Source organism: Odocoileus virginianus, chromosome 16, assembly GCF_023699985.2.
Source record: "Odocoileus virginianus isolate 20LAN1187 ecotype Illinois chromosome 16, Ovbor_1.2, whole genome shotgun sequence".
Classification (NCBI taxonomy): domain Eukaryota; kingdom Metazoa; phylum Chordata; class Mammalia; order Artiodactyla; family Cervidae; genus Odocoileus; species Odocoileus virginianus.
This window is the reverse complement of record NC_069689.1, coordinates 8226944-8254338: the sequence shown is the minus strand read 5'-3', so window position 1 is coordinate 8254338 and position 27395 is coordinate 8226944. Positions and strand designations below refer to the sequence as shown.

At 66.5% G+C, this 27395-nt stretch overlaps 2 protein-coding genes across 2 annotated transcripts in view; one reads left to right on the top strand and one right to left on the bottom strand.

The window, feature by feature from the left end:
* Positions 1-353: 353 nt before the first annotated feature.
* Positions 354-8404, bottom strand: LOC139038777 (collagen alpha-1(I) chain-like). Its single transcript, XM_070478375.1, has 10 exons — positions 7997-8404; positions 6989-7770; positions 5737-6720; positions 4544-4646; positions 3023-3118; positions 2760-2895; positions 2414-2496; positions 1252-1365; positions 996-1181; positions 354-521 (listed from the first exon to the last, which is right to left on the bottom strand). Exons 1-10 carry the CDS (start codon positions 8402-8404, stop codon positions 354-356), a joined length of 3060 nt encoding a protein of 1019 aa, XP_070334476.1.
* The window catches only part of KIF26A (kinesin family member 26A), a 39426-nt gene continuing 20333 nt past the window's right edge, over positions 8303-27395 (top strand). The window contains exons 1-4 of the mRNA XM_070477725.1: positions 8303-8444; positions 8801-9046; positions 20034-20468; positions 26797-26963. Of these exons, the coding sequence (XP_070333826.1) occupies positions 8403-8444; positions 8801-9046; positions 20034-20468; positions 26797-26963 (890 nt within the window). The 5' untranslated portion in view covers positions 8303-8402. The remainder of the gene's footprint in view (positions 8445-8800; positions 9047-20033; positions 20469-26796; positions 26964-27395) is intronic.

Sequence of the window (27395 nt, the reverse complement as noted above, 5' to 3'; positions counted from 1 at the left end):
CCTTGACTTTATCTTTCAGTCTTTCTTTTGAATTTCATTTCCGTCTCATATTTTTATTTTCCAAGTGCTTCATTTTCTGCTGTTTGAATTTCATCTGTACTTTAATTCATGGAACTCAGCATCTCCTCTGCTTTCTCTGCGGAGCCCCCATGCCACACCCAGGTGGGCTGTGGGGATGGGGTTCCTGCGGCATGCACTTGACATGGTCAGTGGTGCTGCCTGGACCCCAGGGTCTGGGGGTGTGGCTACTTCAGCGTCCCTGTCATTCATCCAGCACACCAGCTTGTGATGTTTTCATTCTCAATATATGTGATACATCACACTGTACACACACACACACACACAGCCTGTACTCACAGGGCCACCACCTTTGTGTCCAGCCCCTGTTGCTTCAGATCCAGTGCCGAGCTGGACTCTGCCCAGGCGCTGTCCCAGGGCTGTTTGTGTGGGACCGTCACCCAGACGGGTTCCCCAGGAAGCAGCAAGGCCTTCTCGGGCACGCTGGCACAGCGGCGATGCACCTGCCACAGGGGCTTTGCAGAGCTTTCCAGCTTTCACCCCTGGTGCCCTGGGCCCTTGGTCGTTGCCTGTCCTCGAGCTAGAGGCTGAGCCCGGGTCTCTGAGGGTTAGGGGGAGAGGGAGCAAGAACTTGGGGAGGGCGGGGAGAGAGTGGGGTGGGCAGGCGACACCAGAAGCACACGGAGGGGAGGCTGGGGAGGTCTCAGGACTGGCGCCTCTCACTCTCTGGGATGCCGCTGCCCCTCTTGGAGCCTCGGTTTTCCCGTCTGCAAAAGAGGGAAACCAGTTTCTTAAATACAAGTCTTTTTCATCAGAGACTGTGGCCAAGGGGCGCCCTCTGCTGGCCCTAAGTGGCAGTGTCTCTGTTGCATCCGTGGCTGTGTGTTAACAGGGGATTGGTTTCCCAGAGTCCTGATTCCTCCTGTCTGACCCCATCAACCCAGGGAGTCGGGGAACCGGGGCTCTGCTCCTGCTACCTGGTGACTTTTCAGGCTGATTTCCCGTCTCCCGTAAACATTCACTGACGCCCGGGAGTCAGTGACGCCTGTGCCAGGGGCAGCAGCAGTACCAGGACCGGTTCTGCCCAGGCTGGAAGGCTTCCTGGAAGAGGTGGCACCTGATTGTGACCTGAAGCTGGAGTTGGCCAGCTGTAGAGGGGGAATCTGGGCAAAGAGGACAAAACAAGCAAAGGAGCTGAGCCCCAAAGAGGAGGAGGAGGTCCTGGCTGGGCACCTTGCGGGCTGACTGCTGAGGGGCTGCCTCTTTAAGGGGGGCACCATGGCAGGGCTCAGGATTTCTTCCAGGGCTGGGAGCCCTGGCCGGCTGGGACGGTGGGCCAGAGTGAACCTGTCACAGGGAGGCCGCTGGTTACAGGGTTTAGGGACTATTCAGTGTCACGTACACCCCCTCTCAGGAACTGGGGAGATGCAGACAGATCAGAAAGGCTTCCATCTGGGCCAAGAAGCATCCTCAGGCTGGTCAACTCAGGGCTTGCCTGGGTGCGTCTGGTCAAACCATTCCAGGGTCAGCATCTGGCCCTGTGGCCTTTTTCCGGATGGGGTGGGAGGGAGGAGCCAGTGAGGGGCCAGTGAGGAGGCCAGAGCAGGCATGCAGGTAGGGGGCTGGCAGGGGCTGCAGCTAGGTGGGGGTGGAGGGCGGGGACCCCCTGCAATAGGATATCACAAGGGACCTGGCAACAAAAAGCATGCCTGGGAATCATTCAGGCCTTTAACAACTGTCAGTGGGCATCCACTCTGGGTCAGCTATGGAGGAACAGCTGATATTCTAATGAGGATGGTTGTTCAGTTGCTCAGTTGTGTCCGACTCTTTGTGACCCCATGGACTGCAGCACGCCAGGCCTCCCTGTCCATCACCATTTCCTGGAGCTTGCTCACACTTATGTCCATCAAGTTGGTGATGCCCTCCAACCATCTCATCCTCTGTCACCCCCTTCTCCTCCTGCCCTCAATCTTTCTCAGCATCAGGGTCTTTTCCAATGATTCGGCTCTTCTCATCAGGTGGCCCAAGTATTGGAGCTTCAGTGTCAGTCTTTCCAATGAATCTAATAGGGATCATAGACCATAAACAAGACAAATAAGAAGCATTCACAGTAAGCATGGTAGGTGCTGAGCAGGAAAACTAGAGCGCTGGAGTGCTGGGGAATGTTGGGAGGGGTTGGGGTTTTAGGTAAAGTGGGTAAGGAGGGCTTTGCTGGGAAGATGACCTTCCAGAAAAGAGAGAGAATAGAGTGGATGTCTGGGGACCAGCGTCCCCTGTGGCGGAAACAGCAGAGTGAGCTCCAGAGGGAGTGTGCCCAGTGACAGCGGGCAGTCTGTGGGATGCTGGGGTCTCCAGGGCAGGGGAAGGGAGCAAATGTTCTGAGCCTGTCACTCACCTGCTTAAAGCCCTCCCTGGCTGCTGAGCTGAGACCAGACCCAAGGGGACAGCAGTGGTCACAGCGCCTCCAGAGAGAGGCCTCTGCAATAAACACGAGAGCGGCTGAGATGGGGCCTGGGCGGCGCAGGCTGGGAAAAGCAGTCCGACTCTGGACATTCTGTCAAGGGAGCAGGAAGAGGAAATGCTGATGGATGGGGCCCAAGGGTGCTGAGAGCCAGCAGGAGTCAAGGACGGCTCCAGGGTGATTGAACTGAGCGGATGAATGAGCAGGTGGTGACGGAAGCCCAACACTCAGGACCACCCCCCCGCCCCTTGTCCACTGCCCTTCCCTAAGCCCCCGATACCTGCCTTGAAGAGAGGGCGGAGGGGCGGCTCTGGCCCAGCGGGAGCCACGCTGCCGGCGCTGGCCGAGGTGCTGAAACCACCGTGCTGAAGGGGGTCCCTTCTCTCTGGGTCCGGGGCTCCTCCTGGCCTGGGGTGCTGGGCGGGGGTGCGGGGCAGAGGGTGGGCAGAGGGCAGGGGGGCGGTGCTGGCCCCCGTGAGGGTCCTTGTTCAGGGAGCCAGCCCCGCCCTGCTGTTCTTGCTCTCCTACTACCTGACTACCTACCTGATCCTGCAGTCCACGGCGGCGGGGTGGGGCGGGGGAGGTGACCGCAGGAGGGAGCCCCCAGGCTAGGGTCCTGTCCTGGCCCGCACAGCGGCACTACGGAGGCCAGGCCCCGGGAGGGAAGGGGTTCCCTGCACACATTCTCAATCCAAGCTAACTGGGATGCGTTCTGGCAACTTCACACTCTGCCTGTGGTAGGGATCGAAGCAGCCCCCGCTCCTAGGGTTGCTCTGAAAATAAGATGAGAGCCTCCCCCTCCCCGAGCCCCATCACACACTCAGCCGACCCTGGAGGAGAAGCGGCAAAAATGCTGACCTGCTCCCAACCCGAAGCCGGCCCCACCCCACCCCGGGGGCTGAGGAGGAGGAGGAGGGGCGAAGCCTGGTCAGGGGTCCCTGCCCTGAGCAGAGGCGCGCTTCTCTCATGGACACAGTGGGGCTGTCATCACGGGCTGCCCTCCGGAGGCAAACTTCCCCACGGCAGACACGAGCCCAGCCTTCTGGAGGGGCGCTGACGGGGACCCTGGGGAGCTGACCAGACACGGGGAAGCTGGGAGGGTTGCAAGCCCCCTTTTTCTCCCCCACCCTGTCTGTGGAAGGGGGGAGGGGCTGATTCATGCTGAGTGTGGTCCTAGGTCTCGGACCTCAGAGCAGTTTATGCCTGGCAGCGTAGGCACTCCAACCCCTGCTGACCTCTTGATTAAATACTGAAACTCATGGCTAAAAACCGGATGAGAGTTAAGACCACATGGCCTCTCCCTGGCCCACCCTCTCTTCTGCACTGAAGCAGCAACTCCTACCTGTCTGCAGCATCTCCCCCAGGAAAGGCCCGGGCCTTTATGGGCATAAACGCCCTCCAGAAGCACACACCTCACCGTGCAGTGCACACTGTCTGGGCATCTTTCCAGGAGCCCCGGTCTTCAACCTCTGTCTGCTCTCACCAAGGATCAACTGTTAGGGTTTGCTGCCCACTTGCCCACTGGTCCAGTTTCCCACCATCACGGAGCAACAGCTGCCAGGTGTTTATCTTCCGAAGTGCAGCGTGGATGCCTGGGAGGGTGCCTGCCTGGCTCTCAGATTGCTGGCTGGAAGGGCTTGGCCCCTCTTTGAAAGGCTGGCTGGGGGTGTGCTGGAAACCCCTGGCGGAACTTGGGTGGCATGTGGAGTTGTGGGGGGGCAGTTTCCAGTGTCCCCAGCAGATCATGGTGGCAGTGGTATGGTGAGCTTGGGTTCCCCATATCCAGTTCAGGAATCTGACCACTGCAGCCTGGTGTCCTCCCGCCTTCTTGAAATATTGCCACGTGGGGTCTGATTGGAAGCCGAGTCCTGCAATTAATCCTGTCAGAGCTCTGCTCAATTGCTGGGGTTTTTCTCTTTTGCTCCCTTGGCCTAGATTTCCCTGGGGACAGCTCTGACTGGCCGCGGCGTGCTTGGTAAATTAAATGTTAAAAAAAATCCCCATGATGGCTTTAATCAATCCACCTAGGTGGTGGGGGCCGGCTCCCAGAAAAGCAGGGCTCACTGGAGGAAGCCCCCCCAGGCGCAGGGTGTTGGAGGACAGGGGAGGCGGGACAGTCCTCAGCAGAGCCTGAGGGAGCAGGCTGGGAGGTCCCCGGGGTGGCCTTCTGGAGCAGAGAGGAGGGGGCTGGGCGGAGAGAGTGGGGCACTCTGGCCCCCTTTACGGCTTGTCCCGATCTCTGCCCCAGGCCAGGGTTGACCACGAGGACAGGGAGGTGGGCAGCTCCCCTTGGGGTGTCTTGACCAACCGAGGCCCCAGTGGGCAGAGCAGTGGTCATGCAGTCCTGTGCCCAGCAGATAAGGCGTTTATGGCGAGCCCATTGGTGTAGTCAGGTGGAGATAAAGTCTTCCGTCTGCCACTAGGAATGTCAGGGGTGGAACTCCGGGAAGCATGAGGGTCTCCCAGCAGACGAAGAGTGGGGGGGCGAGAGATTCATGGTCCTTCCCAGGGTGCAGAGGGGCTGCAGAGGCTGGCCCAGGGTCCTGTCAGGCTGACAGCGCGCCTGCGTCTCTGGAAGGTCCCGGTGCCGAGACCTCCAGGCTCTTGGTGCTTCGGTCTTCTCTCTGCGCCTGCTTACCTTCCAGGTCCTGTTCAGGTTCATCTGCCCCTGGCAGGGTCCCTAATACACTGCCCCCCCGCCCCCTGGCCCAGGCGCCTTAAATCCCAAAGACCTCCCTGTGGCCCTCAGTTATTTAGTCTATCCTGGGGCACCATCCTCCCCAGGCAGGCGTCCCACTGCCCGGCCTGCGCCCCAGGGGCTGCTCCGTCAGCCTGCGAGGCTGGGGGCTGCGCACAGTAGGAGCGCGGGATTCAGGCCCGAGTTGTATCACAGTAGAATCCACCCCCTGCTCCCCGAGCATCCTGCCACAGACTCCGACCCTTGGTCGCGCCCGGTGAAGAGCAGGGATCCTCCAGCCAGCGGGGAGTCCCAGGATCGGCCGGAGGAGCCCAGGTCAAGGGCAGAGAAGGATGTAGGTGGGTGCGGAATCGGGGTCCCTGGAGTGGAGGCACTCTGGGGTCCTGGTGGGGCGGGCCTTAGGAGTCGGTAGGCCCAGGTTGGGGTGTGGGGTGGAGGGCTTCCGAGGAGGGACCCCGGACAGAGTAGCTGTGGGTAGACGGGGGATCGCAAGGTCACTGGACTCCCTCTACGTGGCCAGGGACGGGGGGCCCCAAGATGCGGGGTCCCCTGGGCAGACTGGAGGTTGGTTTGGGGGAATCCCTTGGCGCTGCCTCCAGGTCGTTCTGCTTCGCCGTCAGAGCAGCGCGTAGGAGGTGCGCGAAGCAGAGGGGTGCAGACCCAGGCCAGCTCCTGGCCCCCATCCTCCAACCCATGGCCTGCAGGGCTTTCGCCCCCCGCCCGGCTTCTCGAGTCTGTGTGTCCGGGAGTCTGGCTCGCCGCGCGGGCGAAGGGGGCGCTGTCGGCGCGGGCGGGAGGGGCCGGAGCGCGGGGGCGCGCGGCACGGAGCGAGCGCAGGGGCGACGGGCGCGGGCCGCCGAGGACTGAGGACCCGGCGGGCGGTCCCGTGCGGTGCGCGGCGGCGGCGGCGGGAGCGCGGCCAGTGAGCGCGCGGGCGGGGAGGAGGAGGCGGCTGCGGCGGCGGGAGGAGCTCGGGGCCGCTCCCCGCGCTGCGCTCCCCGCGCTCCGCTCCTCCATGGCGCTGCCCGGGCCGCCCGAGCCGCCCCGCGGCGCGCCCCGCAAGGTGCCCAGCCTGCTGGAGATGGGGGCGCTCTGCCTGGACTCGGAGATCATCCTGGGGTTCACCAGCCACCTCCTGCGGCGCCGAACCAAGGTGAGGGCCAGGCGGCGGACCCCGGCTGGCGGCAGCGGCGCCGTCCCGCGACTTTGCGGCGCGGCTCCCGCGGCTCGCTGTGCGGGAAAGAGGCGGCAGGTCCCGAGCAGCGTCCAGCAGGCCGGGCCGCACTTTCCCCCGTCGGTGCTGCCCTGCCTCCGCTCACCGGGACCGTCGGCGTCCCACCGCGCGCCTTGCTGGGGAGGGCGAGGCAGAGGGCCGGGGTCTCGGGGCAGATTCCGAGTCCCGAGGTGGTCCAGGTTCTGCGGGGCTGAGTCTGACCACTCCTGGGAACCCGCGTGCAGGGTGCGAGCGTGTGCTTCTGGAAGCGTCGCAACCGTGCGGACAAAGTTGCGGGCGTGGCCGGTCCCGGACGCAGGGCCGGGGCTCCTGGGCAGAGGTGTTTCTGGAGGTGCAGGTGGGGAGTGTGCGCGTGGGAGTGCTACAGACAGCCGCGCTTCCCGGGCCTGCGTGTGTGCGTGTGTGTCCGTGTCCCGGAGCAGTTGCGGGGCGGGGGATGCTGACGGGGAGCTAACGCCCCTTGTCCTTTAGGAGGCTTAGAGGAGCTGGGAAAGACGGGATCTTCGGCCGCCGGGCCGGGTGGAAACGGGCTGGACGGCGTGGGGCCGTGGAGTGAGAGTGAGGAGCCTTTGCCCACTTTGTGCGGCCCCCGCCGCGATGCAGGCCATTAAAGACTCGGAGAGGCGGGAGGGGGATGATCACCGCTCTCCTCTCTATTTTGGGGAGTGAGGCCCGTTCAAGCGACAGGGAGGGTGGGGGCAAAACATAAAGGAGTCGTCGCTTTAAGAGGCTCAGGAGAGGCGGGGAGCGGGTGGAATCTGTGCTGAGGGTCTCCCTGCGTGCCGGGGAGAGCGCAGCGGCTGGGGTCTCCACCCGGACCACGGTTTTCCTGGGCGCGCCTCTCCGCTTGGGACGCGTGGTGCGCCGTCTCCCCGGAGCCTGGCGGCGGCGGGGGCGCGGCAACCAGCAGGGGGCGCCCGCGTCACGAGCAGCCGGGCGGCCGCGCCCGCCGACCCGGACCGGGGCTTCGGGCGGATCCAGAGCCCGGACGCCGCGCCGCCCGCGGTCTCGGGGAGCGGCGACCCCGAGGCCCGAGCCGGAGCGGGAGCAACTGGTCGCCGGAGCAGGAGGGGGGGCGACCTCCCAGCCGGAGACAAACAGGCAATTAATTCCGCAGCTAAGTTCCCATCTGCCAGGCCGGCTGACAACAGGTCCCGCGCGCACCCCCGGGGCCACCTCCTCCCGCTTCCCCGGCGCACGGCGCGCACACTCGCCTTCTTGCACGCGCGCGGCTGCGAAGCCTCGCGTGCTGTCTGCCGACACGCCTAGACACAGCAGATGCACCGGCGTGAGCGGCGCACGTTCCGGGGCGCAGACCGCGGCGACCCTCACCCACGCGCGACAGACCCGGACGGTGGTCTTGGCGACACGCGGAGTGCTTTGGATTTTCAGGGGAAAGCGATCGGGAGTCCGGGGGCCGGGGCTCATCCCCTTCCACTTCGATGTGTGACCTTGGGCAAGACCTTCCCCACGGCGGTCTCAGTTTCCCCGCCTGTAAAGTGGCGAGTGGGTTGGTGCGTCCCAGGAGACCCCAGTGACCCGGGAGCGGAGAGGCCAGGCGCGCGTGCGCGCGTGTACGGAGTACCTCACTGAGGGCCCCCAGCGCCCCTCCCTGGGACTGAGACTCGCCTAACAGGTTGGGGGGCCTCGGAGCGGGTGGGGCCGCGCTGCGATGCGGGACCCCTTCCCCCACGCGCTGCGGAGCGAAGGCCTGGGCGGCGGGGACAGAGTGGGGGGGAACGCGCTCCCGGAGCCCCGCCCCGCCCCGCCCCGGAGTCCCCGGCCCCGCCCCGGCCCCGCCCTCGCCTCCGTGCGCGCCTGCCGCCGCCGCCGCCGCCGCCGAGCTGTGTTCTCCACTCGCCCGCGCCGCGAACTTCGGAGCGACCGGACGGGCTATGGGGGCGTCCCTGGGCCGGATCACGTAGCCGCGGCGCCCCTGGAGAGCCCGGGTGGCCCCGAAGCGCCCGCCCAACCCTTCCTGCGTCAGGGCCATGGGCAGTCGCGACGGCCCCCTCTGCGCGGCGCAACCCGCGGTACGCGCTGAGGGCCCGAGAGGGAGGCGCGTGACTGCGGGCCGCGGGCGGTGACTGATCCAGGGACCCCGAGGATGCTGGCTGGCGGGCGGGCGGGGGGCGCACGGCGTCCCCTGGGGGCGGAGCCTGGATCACCGCGCGGGTGGCGCCGGGCCTCCTGCTGGGGTAGGGGGAGCCGGGTCAGGACCTTCTGGGATGGAAGAACGCGGTGGGCTGCAGGTCGGCGCCCAGCGCTCCTAACTTCTGTCGAGCGCGTCACCCTGGGGCTGGGGCGCTCCGAGGTCTGGAGTCGCCGGTCCTGGGTCCTGGGGTGGCCCAGCAGCTCAGGCTCACTGTCCCCTTTTCCCCTCCCGCAGGTGGCCGAGGGCGGCCCGGTCCGCGAGCCGCTGCAGCTGCTGGAAGTGTCCCCCCGCAAGAGGCTGACCGCCGGGCCCGAGCACGACCCATGCGGCAGCCGCCCTGCACCCGAGGGCGCCGGGCCGGGCGCAGAGCAAGGCCACTCGGCCGGTGGGGGCGGATGGTGCCGTCACTGCCACACGAAGCTCGCCGAGCTCAAGCGACAGGCCTGGAAGCTGGTCAGCGGGCCTGGGACACCCCTCCGGGTAAGTGACTCTTCCTCCGCCGGTCCCCAGGGCAGGGCCCATGCTGGAACTTGGGAGACTAGGGTGCTGGAGGCAGGTGCAAGTCTCCACCATGGATTTTTGGCCAATCCCCTGCTTCCTGGGTTTCTGTCTGTAACACCCCTGGGGGGCTTCATTCTCAGAGGGGGCCTGGGTGGGGCGGCAGCTGGAACCCAGTCTGTGTGTGGAAGGGGGAGGGGAGAGAGGGAGGTGGCAGGGCCTCCACCCTGGGTGGGACGGCTCCTGCCCTGCCTGCAGAAGAGGTCACCCGGCGCGTTGTGGCCCTGGGGCACCTGGGCCCCCAGCCAAGTGTCTGGAAACTGCACACCTGGGGCGGGAGGGCTGGGAGGGCCAGCACTGAGGGGACCCCGTGCTGCTCCCTTCCCGCCTCCTGGGCGAGAGTCGCGTGAGGGACGCATTCTGGGGCGCTGCCACTGGAGGCCGTGGTCATCCGGGTGCTCTCCCAGGCTCCCGTCCAGCTGCCAAGGTGTTTGCCAGGGGCCGGGGCCCTGCTGAGATCTGCAGCCAATGGGCTCGCCCTGGTCTTGGAAGGAGTGGGGACCATTGTTCCAGAAACAATGCACCCTGGAAGTCTGCACAGCCTGGGAAGATGGGGGGGCGGGGGTCTCCAGAGGAAGCCCTTCCCGCCTGACCTGCAGCCTTTCTGAAAGCTGTCCTGGGAAGTAAGGCCGAATAATCCCCATTGAATCTAAATATAGTTCTCCAAGGAGGCCCCGCGGTCTTGGGCGAGACCCTGGCCTCCTGGAGTCCAGCTGTGTTCCCTGTAGTGTGGGCGTGGGCAGGGGGCAGGAGGGGACCGTGAGTCTGGTGTGTGTCCCGGGCACCCTCTCTTGGCGGTCGGGGGAGGGGCCTGTGGCCTGGCCTGGGTTGGGGCTGGAACCTCCTACATCTGCTGCTCTGAGGGGGGGGGGGGGGGGGGGGGGGGGGGGTGGGGGGGGGTGGGGGTGGGGGGGGGGGGGGTGGGGGGGTGGTGTTGGAGTGTGCAGTTTTGCCAAGCTCTGTGCCCCGGATGGCCTGAGTTTGCTTAAAAACACACCACCAGCCCTTCAGGCCCTGGGAGAGCATGTCTGCGGATATACGCTGGGGGCGTCAGAGGCACAGGGCCATCGTGCTCCCCCATTGGGGGCAGATGAGGTCAGAGAGAGGAGGGGCTTTAGTGACGGAGTCGGGCTTTGCCTGGTGGTGCTGGACGTGCGGCTGGCGGGTCGCAGGTGGGCAGGTGATCCTGGTGGCGAGAGCTCCAGGTCACACCAGTCACTGGTGGACTCAGGGTCCCTCACCTGGGAGATCTCAGTGGTCTTTTTCTGCAGACAGCTCACCAGGAAAGGCCCTGGACACCCAGAGTGCTCACTTCCACCTCCCCTGGGCTCCCCAAGTTTGAGTTCGGCGACGGGTACCCCTCAGTGCCAGCTGGGGGCTCACCCACTTCCCCAACTGTCCCTGGCACCCAGCAGACCAAGGTCCTAAGCTTGGTTCCTCTCTGTGGTCCCCTCCCGTGCCGTTTCCTCCTTTGTCAGCTGGGGGTAGCCTCCAGGGGCCTTTCTGGGGGTGCTGTTCAATCTGGGGGTTGCTGTGCCCGAGGGAGGGAAGGCCCTGTCGTTTACTGTTTCTCCGGAGGGGGTGCAGGCAGGCCCAAGGGGACTGCGGGCTCTCGGGCCGGGCCTCCCGGGCCCCGGGACGGGTGGTTGGGTCTCGGCGGGTGCCCTTGTCCTGGGTGGGCAGGCCAGGAGAGGCCTGCCCAGATCTTCCCTCGGGGCAGCGGGGAAGGTGGTGCCCGGATGGCTGCTTCTGCTTTCAGCGTGGGAGGGATGGTAGGGCATCCCTGTGTGACGGCCGGGATGCTGGGCGCTGGGTGACCGGCTCTGGTTGAGGTCTTGTAGGTCCTCCCAGGAGTCTGGCCCCACGGTCCAGGGGCGCTGGGCTCTGCTCAAGAAGCAGAGGCTCTGGAATGCAGAGGTGGTTCCTAGAATTTTCCTGGGGGGCCCTTTCTTGCTTCTGGTCCCGAGGAGGTGAGCTCAGCAGTTCACAGAGAGCTTTGTTGGCTGTCATCTCACCCAGGCTCACGCTCGGGGCATCTGGGGAGGCCCAGGGCAGGAAGTGGCTTGCTGGGCTCCTGGGGCTGGGGGTGAGTGAGGGTGCAGCTGGGCCCCCGGCCTGGCCCGGAGGCCCTCGCCTCAGGGGTCCCTGCTGGGTCTCAGGTGTGGATGGAGGCTGATCGTTCCGCCAGCCCGCAGCCACCCCGTCCTCTGCCCTCGGAATCCCGGTCAGGGCTTGACCCCTCGCTTGCTCTTCGTACCCGCTTCTGCCAGTAGACGGACGGCTCCCTGCTGTGGGGCCCCGGGCAGGTTCGCTGAGAGCTCGTGGCCTCGATTTCCCTGTCTGTACCCGGGGCCAACACTTTGGCCACCCGTTGCGAAGACCTGACTCACTGGGAAAGACCCGGTGCTGGGGAAGGCTGAAGGCGGGAGGAGAAGGGGCCGGCAGAGAATGAGATGGCTGGATGGCATCACTGACTCAATGGACCTGAGTTTGAGCACGCTCCGGGAGATGGCGATGGACAGGGAGGCCTGGCGTGCTGCAGTCCATGGGGTCGCAGAGTCGGACACGACAGAGCGCTGAACGGCAGCACCCAGGACCCCTTTGCACCCCTTTGCCAGGTGTGTGGGGCCGTGTCTGGCCCTGGGTGCTCTTCCTGGGATGTGGGCTCGGGGTCACGCTGTGTCCGGGTCTTTGGTGCCCACGGGGGGGTGGGTGGCAGTTGAGACCTACCCAGCCATTGGGCGACCTGGGTGGAGAGCCTGCGTCTCCCTGGCTGCCTCGGTTTCTCCATCTGGGCGGTGAGGGTAACTGCGGTTCCCGTCCAGGGACCTCCTCCCCAGAGCGGATAGGATGTGCCCCCCCCCCCCCTCTGAGCCCCGGTGCCCCTGAGGACACAGGGGAGGGAACACGCTCTGCCCGCCCAGGCTCCAGCCCACCTGGAGGCTGTCCCGCCTGAACCCAGACGGGAGGCTGGCCTGGCAGGGAGGGGCCGGGCTGGGGCCCCTCTGCCCTCACAGGATCCCGCGCCTGGTTTCTGAGTGGCCCCTGGGCGTCCTGCGGGGCCCGGAGCCGCGTGGTTTGGACGGTCCCGTGGTCTCCCCGGGCCGCGCCTCCCCAGCGCCCCCACGTCCCTGGGCAGTGATCTCTTCTCCCTGCCCCTGCCTCTGAGCGGCCTCTGCTGGGGGCTCCCGGCGCCCCCCGCCCTGCAACCAGGGCCCGAAGCTGGGCCTTCCTCCTCGGCCACAGCCGAGTGCCTCCCAGCTTAGCACTGGCCACTCCGTGTCCGGGGTCAGAACCGAGGCCCCGTTCTCGCTGGCGGATTGGTCACCGGGTTCCCGCAGACCCCTTTCATCGTCCCCGCTTCCCACCCGCCCCTTTCCTCCCCGCGGCCGCTGCGTGGTCTCTGCGGCTGGTGTCCCTCTCCCAGGCCAGGCACTGTGTCAGGGCAGGCGCGGGACTGGGTCCCCCAGAGAAGTTTGCTGAATGACGGAGGGCCCGGACTATCCCTCCCACGGCGGCCGGGTTCGCGGGGAGGGCTGCTGAGCTGGACCCTGGGCCCAGCCCCGCCCCGACGAGCGCCCTGTGGAGGACAGCCGGCCCCGGCTGCCGGGGGTGCAGGGCTCCTGCTTGGGGGTCTGCTCCAACTGCCACCCAGATGCGCCACGCCGAGGGGGCAGCTCGGAACTGCGACTTCCACGTGTCATTACGGTTGCTGAATGGATTATTGCCCCGATGGGGGAAAGGGATCAATCCTCCTTTCACGCTCGTGAATCTCTCGCTCACCCGGGCAGGGGGGTTCTTGTCCTCCCCGGCCCTGCGGATTCCAGAACCACCGCCCAGTCCTGCGGTCCCAGCACTGTTTTGCGTTTTCCCCGAGCTGGACGTCGAGTCTGAAGGCCGCCAAGGAGGCTGTGGGCTCATCCCGTGCACGGCCCGGGGTGATGGGGCCAGGCTCCTAAGGTGGGAGGCCGGGAGACCCTTCCACCTCTGTCCAGGAAGACCCATCCACCCCAGACACCGTTCCACGCTGGCTCCGGGGTGGCGAGCCTCTGTGTGTCCTGCCCCCAGGGCCCCCAGCTGTGACCACGCTGGCGCGCAGTGGTGGGCTCCGGGCTGGGCCAGGGCTCGGCCGAGCTGGTGCTGAGTGTTTGCTGCCTGGGGTCAGATCCCTGGATCCGGCCCCCCGTGCTGTCTGGAGCCTGGACAGAGCCCCACCAGCTTCCGGGGGCTCCCTGGGGCGGGGCGCCTGGCATCAGCAGCGTTGTCCAGCTGAGCCGGGCGTTTGCATGCCCCAGGGCAGCGGGGCGGTGTGGGGGGGCGGTGCTCCCTGGAGCTGGCTGCTGGGCACCCTCCCAGCTGGCAGGGGCCTAGTGACTCAGCTGGGGAGGGTGCAGGCCGTGGGACCTGGAGGCTCCCAGCCACTCTGGGGCCCGCGCCTGGGCGGCCCCTTCTCCCTGGATGAATGGCGGTCTAGCTGGTGTCTCCTGCTCTCTCTAGGGGCTTCCTCGGGCCCCGTGATGGAATGACGGGCTCCGTGTGTCTGTCCTATGTCCTTGCTGGTCTGGGGTTTGGTGAGGCCAGGCTGTGGGGCGCAGGACTGAGCTTTGGATCTTGAGCACCTGCCCTCTGAAGCGGGGATGGGGCTTGCTTCGGGGGCCAGAGTCTGCTGAGGGGGCTTTGTGTCTTGCAGCAGGGAGCTTCCCGAGGGGAGTCCAGCTGCGGTCCGCGGTGGGGCCCAGCAGGGGAGCGTGTGGTGGTGCCGGCTCTCACTGCCCCTCTGCTGAGCCAGGGAGCCAGGGCTCAGCCCCCCTCTCAGCTGCTCAGAGCCTTGCTGGGGGCTTGTCTTGGTCTGAAATGAGGGTCGGGGGTGAGTGTATTCTTGCCTGCAGAATTCCAGGGACAGAGGAGCCAGGCGGGCTACAGTCCATGGGGTCACAGAGGGTGGGACATGGCTGAGGGACTGACACGTCCACTGGGGCCTCTTCAAGGCCCCGTCACGGGTCCTGAAGGAATCTTGAATCTGGAAGTCGTTAGAGCTGGTTCTTGTCTTAAATGGCGAGTAGAATCTGTTTTTTTCCCTTTGCCTGCCAGGAAGCTCACAGCAAATGCGCTCTTCAGCTCCCGCCCGTCACACAGGCCCTTTCTTACCTGTCTGTCAGAACTGGTCGCTCCTGCTTGTTCTAACATGAATGGTCGTTAGCCACGTGGTTTTGCTTCCAATTCATGCCGACTAGTTCCTGGAAGCCACCGCAGTTTGTGTGGAAGGAGAGGCAGGGTGTGAGTAAATAAACAGGATAGAAGTGGGCCCGGCGTCCCTCGGGCAGAAGTGGCTCCATCGGGCGCCCAGCAGGCACGCATGCGTCTGCCCCCTGGGGCCGGGGAGCCTGGGCTGGGCGCTGGTGGTCAGGGCCAGGTGGGCTCCTCTCAGGGTTCTGGAAGCAGCCAGGCTGGGAGGCCTGGCCTCTGGGAGCTGCCCGCCGGCGTCCACCCCTGAGCCCTGACCTCCGTGGTTCCCCTTCCCGCTGGGTGGACGCGTGGCTGATGGGACACTCTCCCGATCTGTGGTGTGGCCGCTCCCGGGCAGGCCTCCCCCAGTCTGGGGACAGCGTCCTCGGCCGAGGGGCCCTCTGGCCCCTCCGGGTGCCATGTCTTGTGGCCGAGGGAGCCGCGTGGAATGCGGTGTTCCTGGCCCTCTGGGGGGCTCGCTGGCTTTGTCTGGTCTGGTTCCCACCCCGGGCAGCTTCCCTGGCTTCAGCTGTGGGGGCTCGACTGGCCCGGGGCCGGTGGACTTAGAGCTCTCCATGGCCCAGTGCCCGCTGCCCGACCCCGCTGCGCCCGCCTCGGGGGGACGCCCCGGCCCCGCTGTGCCCGCTCCCCTCTGACCCCACGGGATGGTGCGGGCCGGCGCTCTGTTTCTGGGTGGAGCCTGCCAGGCTCTGGGCCTGCCCCAAGCCTGCTCCTTCCTAAGGGTCCCGTCCTAGGTGTCCCGGCCCCATTCGCCCCCTCCACGGCCTTGGTGCAAGGCCGCCCCCAACTTCGCCTCCTGGAACACTCCCACCAGCCCCACATGCCTGGCCTTTTCAAAACCCAAGGGGTTGTCCGGAAGCCCTCTCAGCTTGACCCGCTTGGTGGGTCTGTCTCTGTGTCTCTGAGCCTCTGTCTGTAAAGCAGCCGCAAGTGAGCTGGTTCCCAGGAGGTGGTGCCTGGGAGGCTGGTCACCCTGGAGCCCTGAGGTCTCTCTCCAGCTGGGGTGGCCAGCCCGTGGGAGGCCTGGGCTGCCAGGCGTTGAGGTGATGCCAGTCGTCCTGCCGGGTGCCTGTCCTCCCCGTGGGGTGGCTGATGGGGAGGATCGGGTGGCTGCCGTGGCCCGCCGTGGCCCTCAGACCCCCCCTCCCCGAGTGGTGTTGGGAGGCTCCGGCCGTGGCTGGGCTTGTGGGGGGAGGCACACCCCGCCCTGGGTGGGTCCAGGCGGCCTGTGGAGGCGCTCTATCGCCCAGTGGTCCAGATGAGACTGACATCCACCGCGGTGTCCAAGCCGGGGTGGACGGTTGGACTGAAGGCTGCGTCCAGCTGGGCTCCAGGCACCCTGCCCACCGGACCGTCCTGCCTGTCTGGCCTCTTGCCTGCCGGGCGCCCGCCGGGTGGAGGACAGGGAGGCTATTGAGGGGAGGCGGTCTCAATGAGCCAGTGTGTGCCCCGAGCTGCCCAGCTGGCCGGCGCCTGGCACAGGGCCTTGGGGACGGGTGCCGGGCAGCGCTGGGGGGGCCAGGCTGTGCCCCCCCCGCCCCCCGCCCCCCAGCGCCAACTCGGGGCCTTGGAACTGCAGGCCTGCAGGTCGGGATGGCAGAGGGAGGCTCAGGTCTCCCCCTGGACGCAGCGGGCGGCAGGGCCCGGGGTTGGGGCGGGCCCCTGGTGAGGCGCCCCGCGGTGGGAGGACCTGGGATGGCTGAGGCGGGTGGCTGGAAAGCTGAGCCCCCGACCCGCAGCCCCGGCCCGCCCCGCTGCACGGGACCTGGGCACGTCCTCGACTGCAGCGCCGGCAGCCCGGGGTCCCTTCCTGGACCTGTTGTCAACTCCGGAAACGCGAGCTGCACGGGTCACGGCCCGGCTGCTTTGTTTGTGGAGGGAAGGGGAGTGGGCAGGAGGGGGCTGTGGCCGGCGGGCCGTGCTGGGCCCCCATCTGAAAATCCAGCGTGATGGGGGCTCGACAGGGTGGTCTCACAGCCCTGAGCCCGGGGGCTTTTCTGACCTGACCCCCCGCTCCTCCCGTGGGGCGCTCCTGGGGGCGGGGTGCAGTTGCCGGTCCCTCCCGTCCACCTTCTGGGTGGGCCTGGCCGGCCTGGGCGGGGGCAGCCTGTCCTGGCGGTTGTGGTGGGGCAGTGGGACCCCCCTCCCCGGGGCTTGCTCACAGGAGAAAATGGAAGGATTACTTAAAGCAGCTTGGAGACCCCAGAAACAAGATGAAGAATGGAGAGGCATCATTTGCAAGTGGGGGGAACTCCCTGAAAGCCGGGCAGTGTGCAGTGGTGGGTGGTACTCTATGCTAAATTGAATCAAATGAAGAAAAACATTTTCCACATGCAAGTAAAATATCTGTTTAATTAGACCACAAGGAGGAAATTAACAGTAATATTTTGTAGCGGGGTAGTTGCTGTCTTTCTGAAGGGACGGGGCTCCCGAGGGGAGGGGTGGGTGCCTTGGCTGGGCCTTTCGGGGGGGGGGGGGCGGTTAAAATTCTGCAGCTTGGGGCTGTGACACCTCAGGGCCTGGGCCCGGGGTGCTGCCCGCAGCTGCCCCAGGGCTGGGGGAGGAGAGCAGGCCCCGGGGAGGGTGGGCCGCCCCTCCCGCCTGCCCCAGCTCCCTGCTGGGCTGGGCTCTGCTAGGACAGGGGGTGGCTGAGGACAGGGGAGGGCTTTTGTCTCCCTGGGGGCCGCCCAGGGTCAGCACCTCACCTTCCTGTGTCCAGGAGGCCCATCTTGGGAGTGGCCAGTGCCTGCCTCCAGGAGAAGCCCCCTCGCGGAGTCCCCGAGCCCCAGGCCAGGGTGCTGGGGGCGGGGGGCCTGCTCTGGGCCGGTCCTGCCCGAGGCTTGCTGGTCCCCAGGCGTGGTCTCCAGGGGTGGGCTGTGGTTCCGAGTGAGCGGAGGGCAGTGACTGTCCCGGGATGCTCGGCGGCCCAGCTTCCTCCTGAGCCGCCCTCTGGCCCCTGTGCTGGCCCAGCCCACGCTGCCCGGCCTCGGTGAAGGGCTCAGGGCTCCCTGCTTCCTGTGTGGTGACCCCAGATGGGCCTCTCCTCCTTGCTGGGGTCGCGCGTGTTACAGGGCTTGGAGAGGTGGGCCTGCCCCACGCTGGGAGCCCCCCTGAGTCCTGGGGCTTCAGTGGGCCCTCTCCAGTGAGGGTGGTGAGGGTCTCCTGGGGGGTGGGTTTGGCTGCTGGTGCTGGAGGAGGGGCTTGGCCCCTCACGGGGGCTTTGGGCACTGAATGGGGTCTGGATAAGTTGGGGCTGGCCCTCCTGGGAACTCTGGGGAGACCATCCGTGATCTGGGGGGTTCCACAAGCGTGGAAGCCCCTGCATTTGTCTTGCTGAGCCAGCCCAACATGGAGGGGGGCGCCAGGGTGGGCTCCCTGGGGGCCTGGGTTCCCCACGGCAGTCAGAGGCCCTAGAACAATGGACTGCCGGGCCTGGGGCAGGCGGGGCGGGGCTGCCTTTCAAGTCGGGTTAATGGCTGTAGCAGGCGGCCCTCCCTTCCACTCGCCAGCCCACCATTAGCCGCCTCCCGCTGAGTGGAAAAACCGGAGTCATCAGAGTCGGGTCTGGAAAAAAACCGGCAGGGGGGTGGTGGGGGGGACGGTGACAGCCGGGGCCTGTCTGAGCCCCGGGTGGCTTGGGGATGGGGCGTCTGGCTTCCATCTGCGGCCCGTGGGCATCCTGAGTGGGGTCCCCGAAGCGTTTCCGGGCCTCCCTGGGGCCCCATGGGGGAGCCGGGGGGGTGGGGGTGTCTGCTAATTGGGACCAGGCCCGCCAGGCACTTCAGAGGCTCTGGGGCCTGCCAGCCCTGGCCGGAGCAAAGCCAGGCCTTCCGGAGCAGCCCGTGGATCAGGCAGCTGGCGAGGCCGGCCTGGCCGGGTCAGCCCTCCTGCGACCTGGTCCCCGGGGGGCGTGTGAGGGGACAGCTCTGGCCCGGCCTGCAGGGAGCGTGGGTGGCACGGGCTGACCTTGTTTCATGGAGCTTTGCTTGATCATGCTTCGTGGATCCGGCGTTTTTTTACCGACTGAGGGCTTGTGGCCCCCCTGCGCTGAGGAAGTCTATCAGCGCAGTTTTCCTGACAATGTTGTTTTTCAGCTCACACTGGCTTTCAGTGTTGGATTGTTTTCTTAGACCCGACGCTGTTGTGCACCGAAGAACCTGCAGTAGAGTGTGAGCATGAAGCTTTTGAAATTGGGAAACAAAAACGTCACCCGACTCGATTTATTTCAGTCCTCACTCCATCACAGTGATGTGGACCGAGCCGGAAATATTTCCGAGTCTGCCTGTCCTGGGGACACAGAGGAGGGCGATCGCCAGCTAATGCTGGCGAGAATGTTCCCATGTGGCGAGGCCACCCGACCTCAGCCGTCACCCCTGGGAAGCCCTCCCAGGGGTCTGTGGACACTGGTCTGGCCGGCCGCAGGTCAGGCTCAGGGGGTCCCGGCTGGGGTGCCTGAGGCACCCCCGTTTGCATGCTGCCGTCGGCCTTTGCATCTGAGGGTTTGAGGAGGTCACAGTCCCTTTTGTGGCCAACCGGGCAGCTCGGACTGGAGCCAGAACCTTTGGGGGGAGCTGAGATCAGGGAGGGGGAGGCCCCCGTTCTGCAGGCTGGGGGTGACAGGGAGGGCTGGGCCCGCCAGCTGCCAGGGTGGAGACCCTGGCCTTCTCAGCTGGTGGTGGGAACGTCCTGGGTGGTCATGGAGGGAGTGTCCCGACCCCGCACGTGTCGGGGCTCGTCCCTGGGGAAGGGCACGAATGCTGAGGGGCTGGCCCTGGTGCAGGCCCTGAGCCCCGGGGGACTGCCCCCGGGGAGGCGCTGAGGCAGAGCCTGGTGGGCTCTTGGGGTGCCGGGCCTGGGCCCTGGGAGTGGGACTCTTAACAGCTTCCCTCCAGTGAGGCTCCTTCTGAGAAACGGCTCTGTCCTCTTCATCTTCTTTCTTCCAGAGATGTCACCTCCTCCAGGAAGCCCCCCTCCCTGACCCTCCAGGCTAGGTGAGGGCCTCTGCTGGGCTCCCCTGGCTCCTGTTGTTAGGCTCCTGATACCAGGCTTGCAGTTACGGGGAGACCCAGGTGTCCGCTTCAGCCCAGGGCAGGGGGCAGGCTGCAGGGGCCGAGTCCACACCTGTGATGAAGCGTAGTGGCCGTCTCGTTGGCCTCCTGCCAGCCATGCCCAGCCTCCGTCCTCCTGGGGACCTGGAATTGCCCACTTGGTCCTGCAGACCAGGGCTAGAGAAGGCGCAAAGTCAGGGAGAGGCCTCCAACCCCCAAGTCCCACGTCCACGGGCTTTGGAATAGATTTGCTTCCAGCTGGGGCCCTGGCACCGGCTCCCCCCAGCCCGCTGTGGCCGCCCTGCTTCTGCAGGCCTCCTGGCTGCTGCCTAGGCATGCAGCCTTGGCTGTTGGAGGCTGCATCGTCCGGGATCCGGTGGATGCCTCATTATCTGAGAGTGGGATGGTCATGACCAGGGAGGAGGTGGGCCGCTATCACGGGCACCGAGGGCCTCTCAAGCCCCGATGATTACTTTCTGGTGGGTTTGTACGGACAGCACTATTCGAGGCTTATCAGTTGGTTGTGGATGGTGTGGCGGCTGCTGTGGACTTGAGAACTGGGCGGTGGGTCCTGGCACCCGGACCCTGACCGCCTCCGTCTCTTGTTCCCCCAGGACCCCTGCCTCTCGGCTCTGCTTCTGGACAAGCTGCCTGCGTGTCGCCCGGAGGCCGAACGCCGCTGCGATGTCTGCGCCACCCACCTGACCCAGCTCACGCGGGAGGCCCTGCAGCTGCTGCAGGCGCCCACCAGCCGCGAGGACACCGACGCCCCCCACGGAGGCCCCAGCCTCGCGCCCCCCGGCCCCAGCACCGCCCCCAGCCTGAGGGATGGACCGGCGCTGGCGGGCCCCGCGGGGAGGCAGTCGGGCCGCGCGGGGCCCGACAGAAGGAGGGGGCCGGCCTGGCCGTCGGGGCCCAGCGTCCAGCTGTCCGTGGCGCCTGCCGGCCTGGGTGGGGCCCTAAGCACGGTCACCATCCAGGCCCAGCAGTGCCTGGAGGGCATGTGGAGTGTCTCCAGGGTCAACAGCTTCCTGCCGCCGACATGCCTGGTGAGCACCCTGCGTGCGGTGGGCTGGGGGCCCCCGGGACACCGGGCAGGATTGGACTTCACCGGGCTGAGTGCCCAGGTGCGGGTGGCGGCCCCCCGGTGCGGTTTCCGCGAGAGCAGGGGGGCTGTGCGTGTTGGGGGAGGCCTCAGACCTTCCCACGGCCCATGTCAGGTGCGTCGGGGGGCAGGGCCCTCTCCCGTCCCCTGGAGCCTCGCTCCTGTCCTGCGCAGCGCATGGTTGGGGTGGTCTGGCCACTCTGAGACCCCCTGTGGCCCCGGGGGTTGGCGGATAGGCCCGCGGGCTGCTGGGAGGAGGTCAGGCCGCTGTCCAGCGCCTCCTCTGGCCCCGCCCCGTCCAGGCCTCTGCTGCTTGGAGCGCAGGCGGCCCTGGGGACACAGCTGCCCCGTGGCCAGGGGCCAGAACCAGGAGTGTCACGGGGGCCGACCCCGGGCTGGACCCCTCTTTTTCCCCGGTGTCCTCTGACTCTGGGACGCTCCCCTGCCCCCCGCCCCCCAGGGCTCCCCTCCTGGGGCCGTCCGATTGTTACTCGCAGCCGTGGAATGGCCTCGTGGAGCCAGCTCTGGGGACCGGGAGGACCGCATGTGCTCGGCAGGGGGGTGCGGCCCACAAGGTCTGAGGAGACCCCAGCTCTGGAGGGTGGCGCTGGGTCCTCATCCCCGTGGGTCACAGGGCTGTGCTGCTGGGCGTTTCTCCAGTGTCCTGCGTGAGCCCCAGTTTCCCATCTAGGAGGAGGGGTACCAGGACGGGGGTGCAGGAGAGGATGGGTTGTAGAACTGGAGTTTCCTGGGATACTAGGGGGTTGGTTTGGGTTTGGTGGTACACGGGGCCAGCTGAGGGCGGGAGGGTCTTTCCCCAGAGGCCCCCGCTGCATGATGGGGGTGGGGAGCCTCAGCTGTACCAGCTGCTCGGCTGGGGGCTGAGACCCAGGGCCCAGCCGACCCTCGTAAAGCAGACGAGGTAAGCGGAGCCCCCCCAGTGGAGGGCAGGGTCTGTGTGGAGGCCTGGAGGCCTCGTCAGCAGACAGGGCTGAGGGGGGTCTGGCCAGGGCCCACACGGGTGTTTGTGGCTGTGTCTCTGCGCACCCCCCAACCACCGTGGAGTCCCGGGGACAGGAGATAAGATCGGAAGTGGCCGTGGAAACCTCCCAGTCACCCCAGAGCAGGCTGCACCGTCTCGCCAGTGGGTGTCTCTGAAACAGCATCAGGCAGACACCTCCTGGGGTCCCTGTGTCCCCCCGAGGGGCTGTGGGGGGTTGAGGCCCTGGAAAGGGCCCCCAGCTCTTGGGACCAAGTCCCACACAGCCCCCGCTGCAGGGCAGACCCTGGCCGGCCCCCACTCTGGGCTTGCTGACCCCTCTGAAGGTGCTGAGCTGTGCTGGCTGTATGATGCCGCCTTCACTGTGGCCTTTGACGAGATCCTTCCTGAGCTGGGAGCAGACCCCTGGGCACTCACTGCTGGGGCCAGTCTGTCTGAGGCTGCCCTGGCCTGGGGCCCTCCCTGGCCCTTGGTAGCTGGGGGGCTTCCAGGAAGAGCTTCTGTCTTCTGAACTTTCTGAAGTAGCCTTCGGCTGGTGTGACGGTGCACCCTGGGTGTGGCCTCACCATGTCTGACTCCTCCGTTGGCTGAGTCCCGGGGCGAGGCCAGGGAGAGGGAGGCAGCCTCTGCCGTGCAGTCCCGTGCTGCCTCCTGGCCGAGAGCTGGGCTGCCCAGGAGGAATGTGCCGCGAGAGCTCCAGAGAGCTGGGTGGCTTCCTGGGGGAGGTGGTATTGGGCTGTGTGGGTGTGGGGGTAAGTGTCAGAGATGGTGGGCCCAGCCAGAGGTGTGTGAGAACTACCAGGGGGCTCCTTACCTGGGGAGGGAGCTGAGTGCAGCTTTGCAGGTAGAGAGAGACCCCCAGGAGGCAGAGGTGGGGGTAAGCTGGCGGTGGGAGGGGGCGGGTTGGCACAGCCCCGTTGGTGGGCTGTCTGCCTCCCTGTTCCTTGGGGGTGGTGGGTCACTGAGCTCTTGCTGGGCAGCCCTCCCAGCAGCCTGCACATCATAAAACGTGAGCGTTTAAGGCTTGCTCTTGGTTTTATATGTGCATTGATTGCGTTCAGGGTGGGTGGGAATGGATTTATAATTAGACAACAGTCCTGGCGATCAATAGAGAGATTATTAGAACCATAAATAGAACTTTAGGACTGAGATGAGGTAATTTCCCCTGAACCCGGGCATTGATCATTAGAGATGGCCCTGGAGTGTTAAAACACCGCGTGTTAGGCTGTAGAATTAAATACTTCTGGAGGGATGTGCTGTGAATCCTGGCCATGGCCCATCAGCTGCAACCCCCCACTCCCCACCCCGGGCGTGACTGTCTCCAGGCGGATGTGGGTCTGGGCTGGCCAGGTGGGCAGTGAGGGTCTGGCGTGTTCTGGGTGCCTGCCCCGTGGACTGCCGGGGGTCCGTCTGTGCACGTGGCCATCTAGAGGGCCCCGTGTCAGCCAGCCACGCTGTGATCGAGACTGCAGCCCACGCCCCCGTCTGCAGCGCAGAGCTCAGCCCTGTCCGGGTCATCCACCTCCTGGAAAGTGTCCTTGATGATTCCCGGCAGCGGGGGCCGCCCAGGGGGACAGTCGGGCAGTCGTTTTCCAGCAGCTTTGCCACCCTGGGGGTTGGAGGTGCCCATGGGTGCCCCCCAAGCGCTCTGCCCTGGCCGGCTGCACGGGGACGCAGCTGTGAACCGGGGGGTCTCCCTGAGGAGCGCAGGGTCCCATCAGGTGTTTCACAGGACACCTGCCATCCGTTTGCAGCCAGATGCCTGGAGATTGTGGCTTTGGCCTCCTGACCCCACAAGTCGGCTAGAGGTAGCATAGCCTGGGGCCGCTGAGGTTGGGGCAGAGTAACAGGGTGAAAGGTGCAGCCACCTTGGGCCCCTGCCCGGGAGTCTTCGCGAACCCTCCGTAGTCTTGTTGACAAGGGCCAGGCCCCACCCAGGGTCCCGGGGAAGAGGACTTGGAGCAGAAGCTTCGTAGTCAGCCGTGGGGGCTGAGGCAGTGCACGCACTGCAGGGAGGATGGAGGGCTTCCTGGAGGAGGCGCGGCTCTGAGTGGGAGGCGAGCTTGTTTCGGTGGGCGAGGATTTCCTTCTGTCCGTGGAGGTAGGCTGGCACTGGCTTGGGGACCTCGCTCCTGCTGCCCCTGTGCCAGCCGGCTTGCCGCCCCCACTTCCCTGGCTGGGTCCCTGGTGGGTGCCCACCTGTCCTTGGGGATGTGGTGGGAACGGTGTGGGGTGGGGGGAGCTTTGTCCCTCTGGCCTGGCCGACTGTCACGGGGGCCCCTCTGAGCCCCAGTTTACCTACCCGAGGAGCAGAGCTTGGAGCAGCTGCCCCCGCACTTCCCCGTGAGCCTGCTCCTGTGACCTGGGGGAGGGACCGTCCGAGCCTGGGGCCCCGGGGTGACCAGGCAGGGCTCTGAGGGGGGCCCCGGTGCTCAGCGCAGGCCCCGTGCCCTGCAGGGCCAGGCGTGGCTCTGTGCCCCGTGGCCACCCCTTCCTCTGCCCTCCCCACCTCTTGGCATGAAATAGCCCCCGAGGGAGTTGGGGAGCGCTGCCTTTCCTGGGCCACAATCTTGCCGATGTGGAGTCCAGCCCCGGAGGGCTCCTGAGGAGTGGGTGTTTCCCAAGTGGTGTTCCGTGGAACCCTGCGCCCGGTGGCGGGCACCCCGCAGAGACGGGGGGCTTCCCGAGACGGCGGGCCCCCCTCACGCTCTCCTCTCTTCACGCTTTCCTTTCGTTGCTGCCCTGGCGCATCCATCACGCTTTCTGTTCGGCCGCCTGCCCGCCCACCCCGGCCCCCTGTCTCCTGTCCCCGTGTGTGTGTGGTCTTCCCCTCCGCCCTCCCTGCCGCCACCCCCCCGCCTCGGCTTCTTTTGGCGCGTCCGGGCTCTGCTTCCGGCAGGAACTGGCAGCGGCCTCCCGGTGGCCGGAGCCGGGTGTCGGCAGCTCACCGGCCGGCGGAGCCGCGGCGCGTGTGGGACCCCCAACAGGTCAGTGTGGGGCCCAGCCGGCCGCAGGCACACCGCGTGGCCTGAACCGTTGCCCGTGGGGCCGGCCGTTCGGCTGGAGGCACAGATGCAGGCGTGGGAGGTGGGCTGGCTTGGGCCCCACGGGGCTGAGTGGAGGGACCCTTGGGGGTCATGGCTGCCGTCCAGGTGGTCGTGCGGGGCAGCGTGGCTGGGCGGGCCTGGGCTGCTGGATGGGGTGCACACCTTGGGCTGCTTGGAGCCGCGGGTAGCAGGGTGCTGCGGGGAGTGAGCTTTGGGAGCCCCACTCTGTGCTGCTCGCAGGGGGCCCCCAACCAGACTCGGCCCAGGCCCTGGGGATGCCGCAGCTTTTAGCATTAGTCCGCTTCTCCACCACTCTGCTCGATCGAGTTTAGACCCGTCACGCGGAGCACGTCTGTTAGGTGACAGAAGGGGCTGACATTTGAGGCCAGGACGCGCTGCATGGAGCCCTGGGAGGCTGCAGGGGATCCAGGCTGTGCCCAGGCTGCTGGCGCCTTGGTTGCCCTGCGTCACTCATTTGCCCTGAGCCCCCAGCACCGCCTGGAGGAGGAGAAACAGTACCCAGTGGCCCAAGTCTGGGCCTGGCTGACCCCGCCTCGGGAACGTTCCCCAGGAGCGGGTACCCCTCTGTGCCTGCAGCCTCCTCCCCCTGGAGTGCGGGGCTCATCTCCTGGCTGTGGGCCCTGGGTGTCTCGTGCTAGGCTGTGCGCTCCTGGAGGGCAGGTGTATCGATCAGCTGCTGTGTGCCGGGCAGGGTCCCAGGGATGTGGAGGGGCCAGGCATGCGCAGGCTCCCTCTGGGCCTCCGGATTCCTGGCATGCCCTGGGTGCGGGCACAAGCTGGGGGTGCTGGGGAGTGCGGTGCTGAGTAGCTGAGCGTGGCCCGGTTTCTCTGTGAGTGGGCAGCCCTGGCTAGACCGGGAGAAGTGGGGGGAGGTCTGAGGGCTGCGGGAGGCCAGGGCAGGCCCAGGGAGTGGCCTCGAGGAGAGGGCTGGCTGTGTTGGGTTCTGAGGGATGTGTAGGAGCTCCTGCCCTATAGGCGGACACAGGCAGGGGGCAGGGCGTGGTTCGCCAGCACAGGGCCTGGTGGGGGCCTGGGCCATTCCGGTTGGGACTTGTCCTCGCAGCCTTGGGGGGCTGCTGGTGCTGCGGGGGTGAGTGGGGGTGCTGGGCTTCCTTCCAGCCCAAACTCTGGGGCTCACTGTGAACTTCCTCTGCAGACGTGGTTTCGCTGTGTCCCAGGGGAGGTGTGGGGAGCTGGTGCTGACCGTGGGCTGGGGGTGGTGCTGAGACCCTCCACCATGCTGAGGGGTGTCCAGCGGGGAGGCGGCTGGAGATCCTGCTCGGACGTTCCTCCCGAGGCCCGCGGGGGCTTATTCTGCTGAAGTCTCACCTTGGCCTGTGGCCGTGTCCCTTGGGAGACCCCGAGGGTGCGGGGCCCTCTAGAATGTGGCTGCTACCTGGGCTCCTCACCCGCAGGGTCAGCAGACAGACCCCTGTCCTCCGCCAGGTTGAGCAGAGAGGGCGGCTCGGACGACGGCTGCCACCGCGCTCTGGGCCAAGTGTAGCCAGGAGCCCCAGGGACCAGGCCGTGGCGCCCTGGGAGCCCTAGAGGCTGGGGCCCTTGGGGAGGGGCTGGGGCTGGAGTGGCCGGGCTGAGGCAGGCCGCTTCCCTCCACTGCCGGAGGGCCATGTCCACCCACTCTCCGAGGCCAGGTCCCGCAGGGGGGTCCAGTGCCCGACACGTGTGTATAAATGTAATATATGGTGGCTGGGTCTCCACTTGGCCAGTGCCTTCCTGGGGAGCGGTTAATTACATTTGTGCTATGTTACGAGGCTGTCTCCCTTTCTGGAATTTATTTTAGCTAATTAGTTGGAAATGCCAGAGTAGTATTTCAGATGATGAGAAGATCATACATTATCATACACAGGGCAATTAGTGCTCCTGACAAATATTTATTGTGGTTTCTTCTCTAAGCGTGCCTCTGGGTGCCCCCAGCCGGCCGACCCCGGGGTGACGGAGGGTCCCTGTCCATCTGCCTAACCATGTTGGTCCCTGCGATTCTGGAGCTTGAAGTGGGGGAAAGTCAGGCCTCTGGGCGGGGGGCATCTGTGCCCACCTCTCCTCCACGGGGCCCCAAGTTGGTGGTCCCGTGTGCGTGGAGTCCAGGGAGCATGATGGTCTCTGGGGGGCGGGGGTCTGCCCCCCTGGCTCCCCGGCGAGGGGCGGGGTGCCCGAGCCTCATGCCGGCTTCTCCTTCCCTCCAGGCTGAAGCAGCGGTGGCCGCCGTGGCGGTGGCGGACACGGTCCGGGACGGGCCCCCTTCCGTGGGCTCTGATGGTGCGTCGAAGACGTGGGGCCTGGTCAGCCCTGCCCCGGGCGCTTCCCCGGGGGGCTCCCCGGGCCCGTCAGCTGCAGCCTCCTTTTTCCTCAGGTACGTCCTCCTGGGGGCCTGGCCCGGGGGTGGCCTGACGGGGCCTCGGGCTCGGGGCCTGGCGGCCTGCGGGCCTCTCCGGGGAGGGCTGTGGCCTGCCTGCTGTCCAGCCGAGCAGAGGGGGGTTTCTGGGGCCTCCTGGGTCACCGTGGCGACCGTATGTCTGGAGGCCTCTCCCAGCTGGGCGTTCTTGGGCGGGTCATGTCTGGTCTCTGGGCCCTCTGTGCCTCGGTTTCCTCGTTTATCCAGTGGCGCTTCCTGGGAGGCGTCGCGCGCTGACGGCGGGAGGACCTCAGCCGCAGCTGGTGGACATCCCCAGGCGGTCCTGGGCCGGTTCCAGCGGGAGGGGGCGGGTGGCGTGGACGGGAGGCAGGGGCAGGCAGGCCTCAGGGCAGCTGGCCCTGCAGCTAGGGGCACAGGGCGGAATGGGCC

Bases quoted from the DNA above. Each gene is read 5' to 3' on its own strand.
- LOC139038777 (XM_070478375.1), bottom strand. From the start codon at position 8,404: ATGGCCCTGACGCAGGAAGGGTTGGGCGGGCGCTTCGGGGCCACCCGG. The intron at 7,771-7,996 runs GTACTCCGTACA...CGTGTCGCCAAG, and splicing joins CGCTGGGGGCCCTCAGTGAG to ACCACCGTCCGGGTCTGTCG. The intron at 2,497-2,759 runs GTATCGGGGGCT...TGTTTATTGCAG, and splicing joins CCGCCCTCTCTTCAAGGCAG to AGGCCTCTCTCTGGAGGCGC.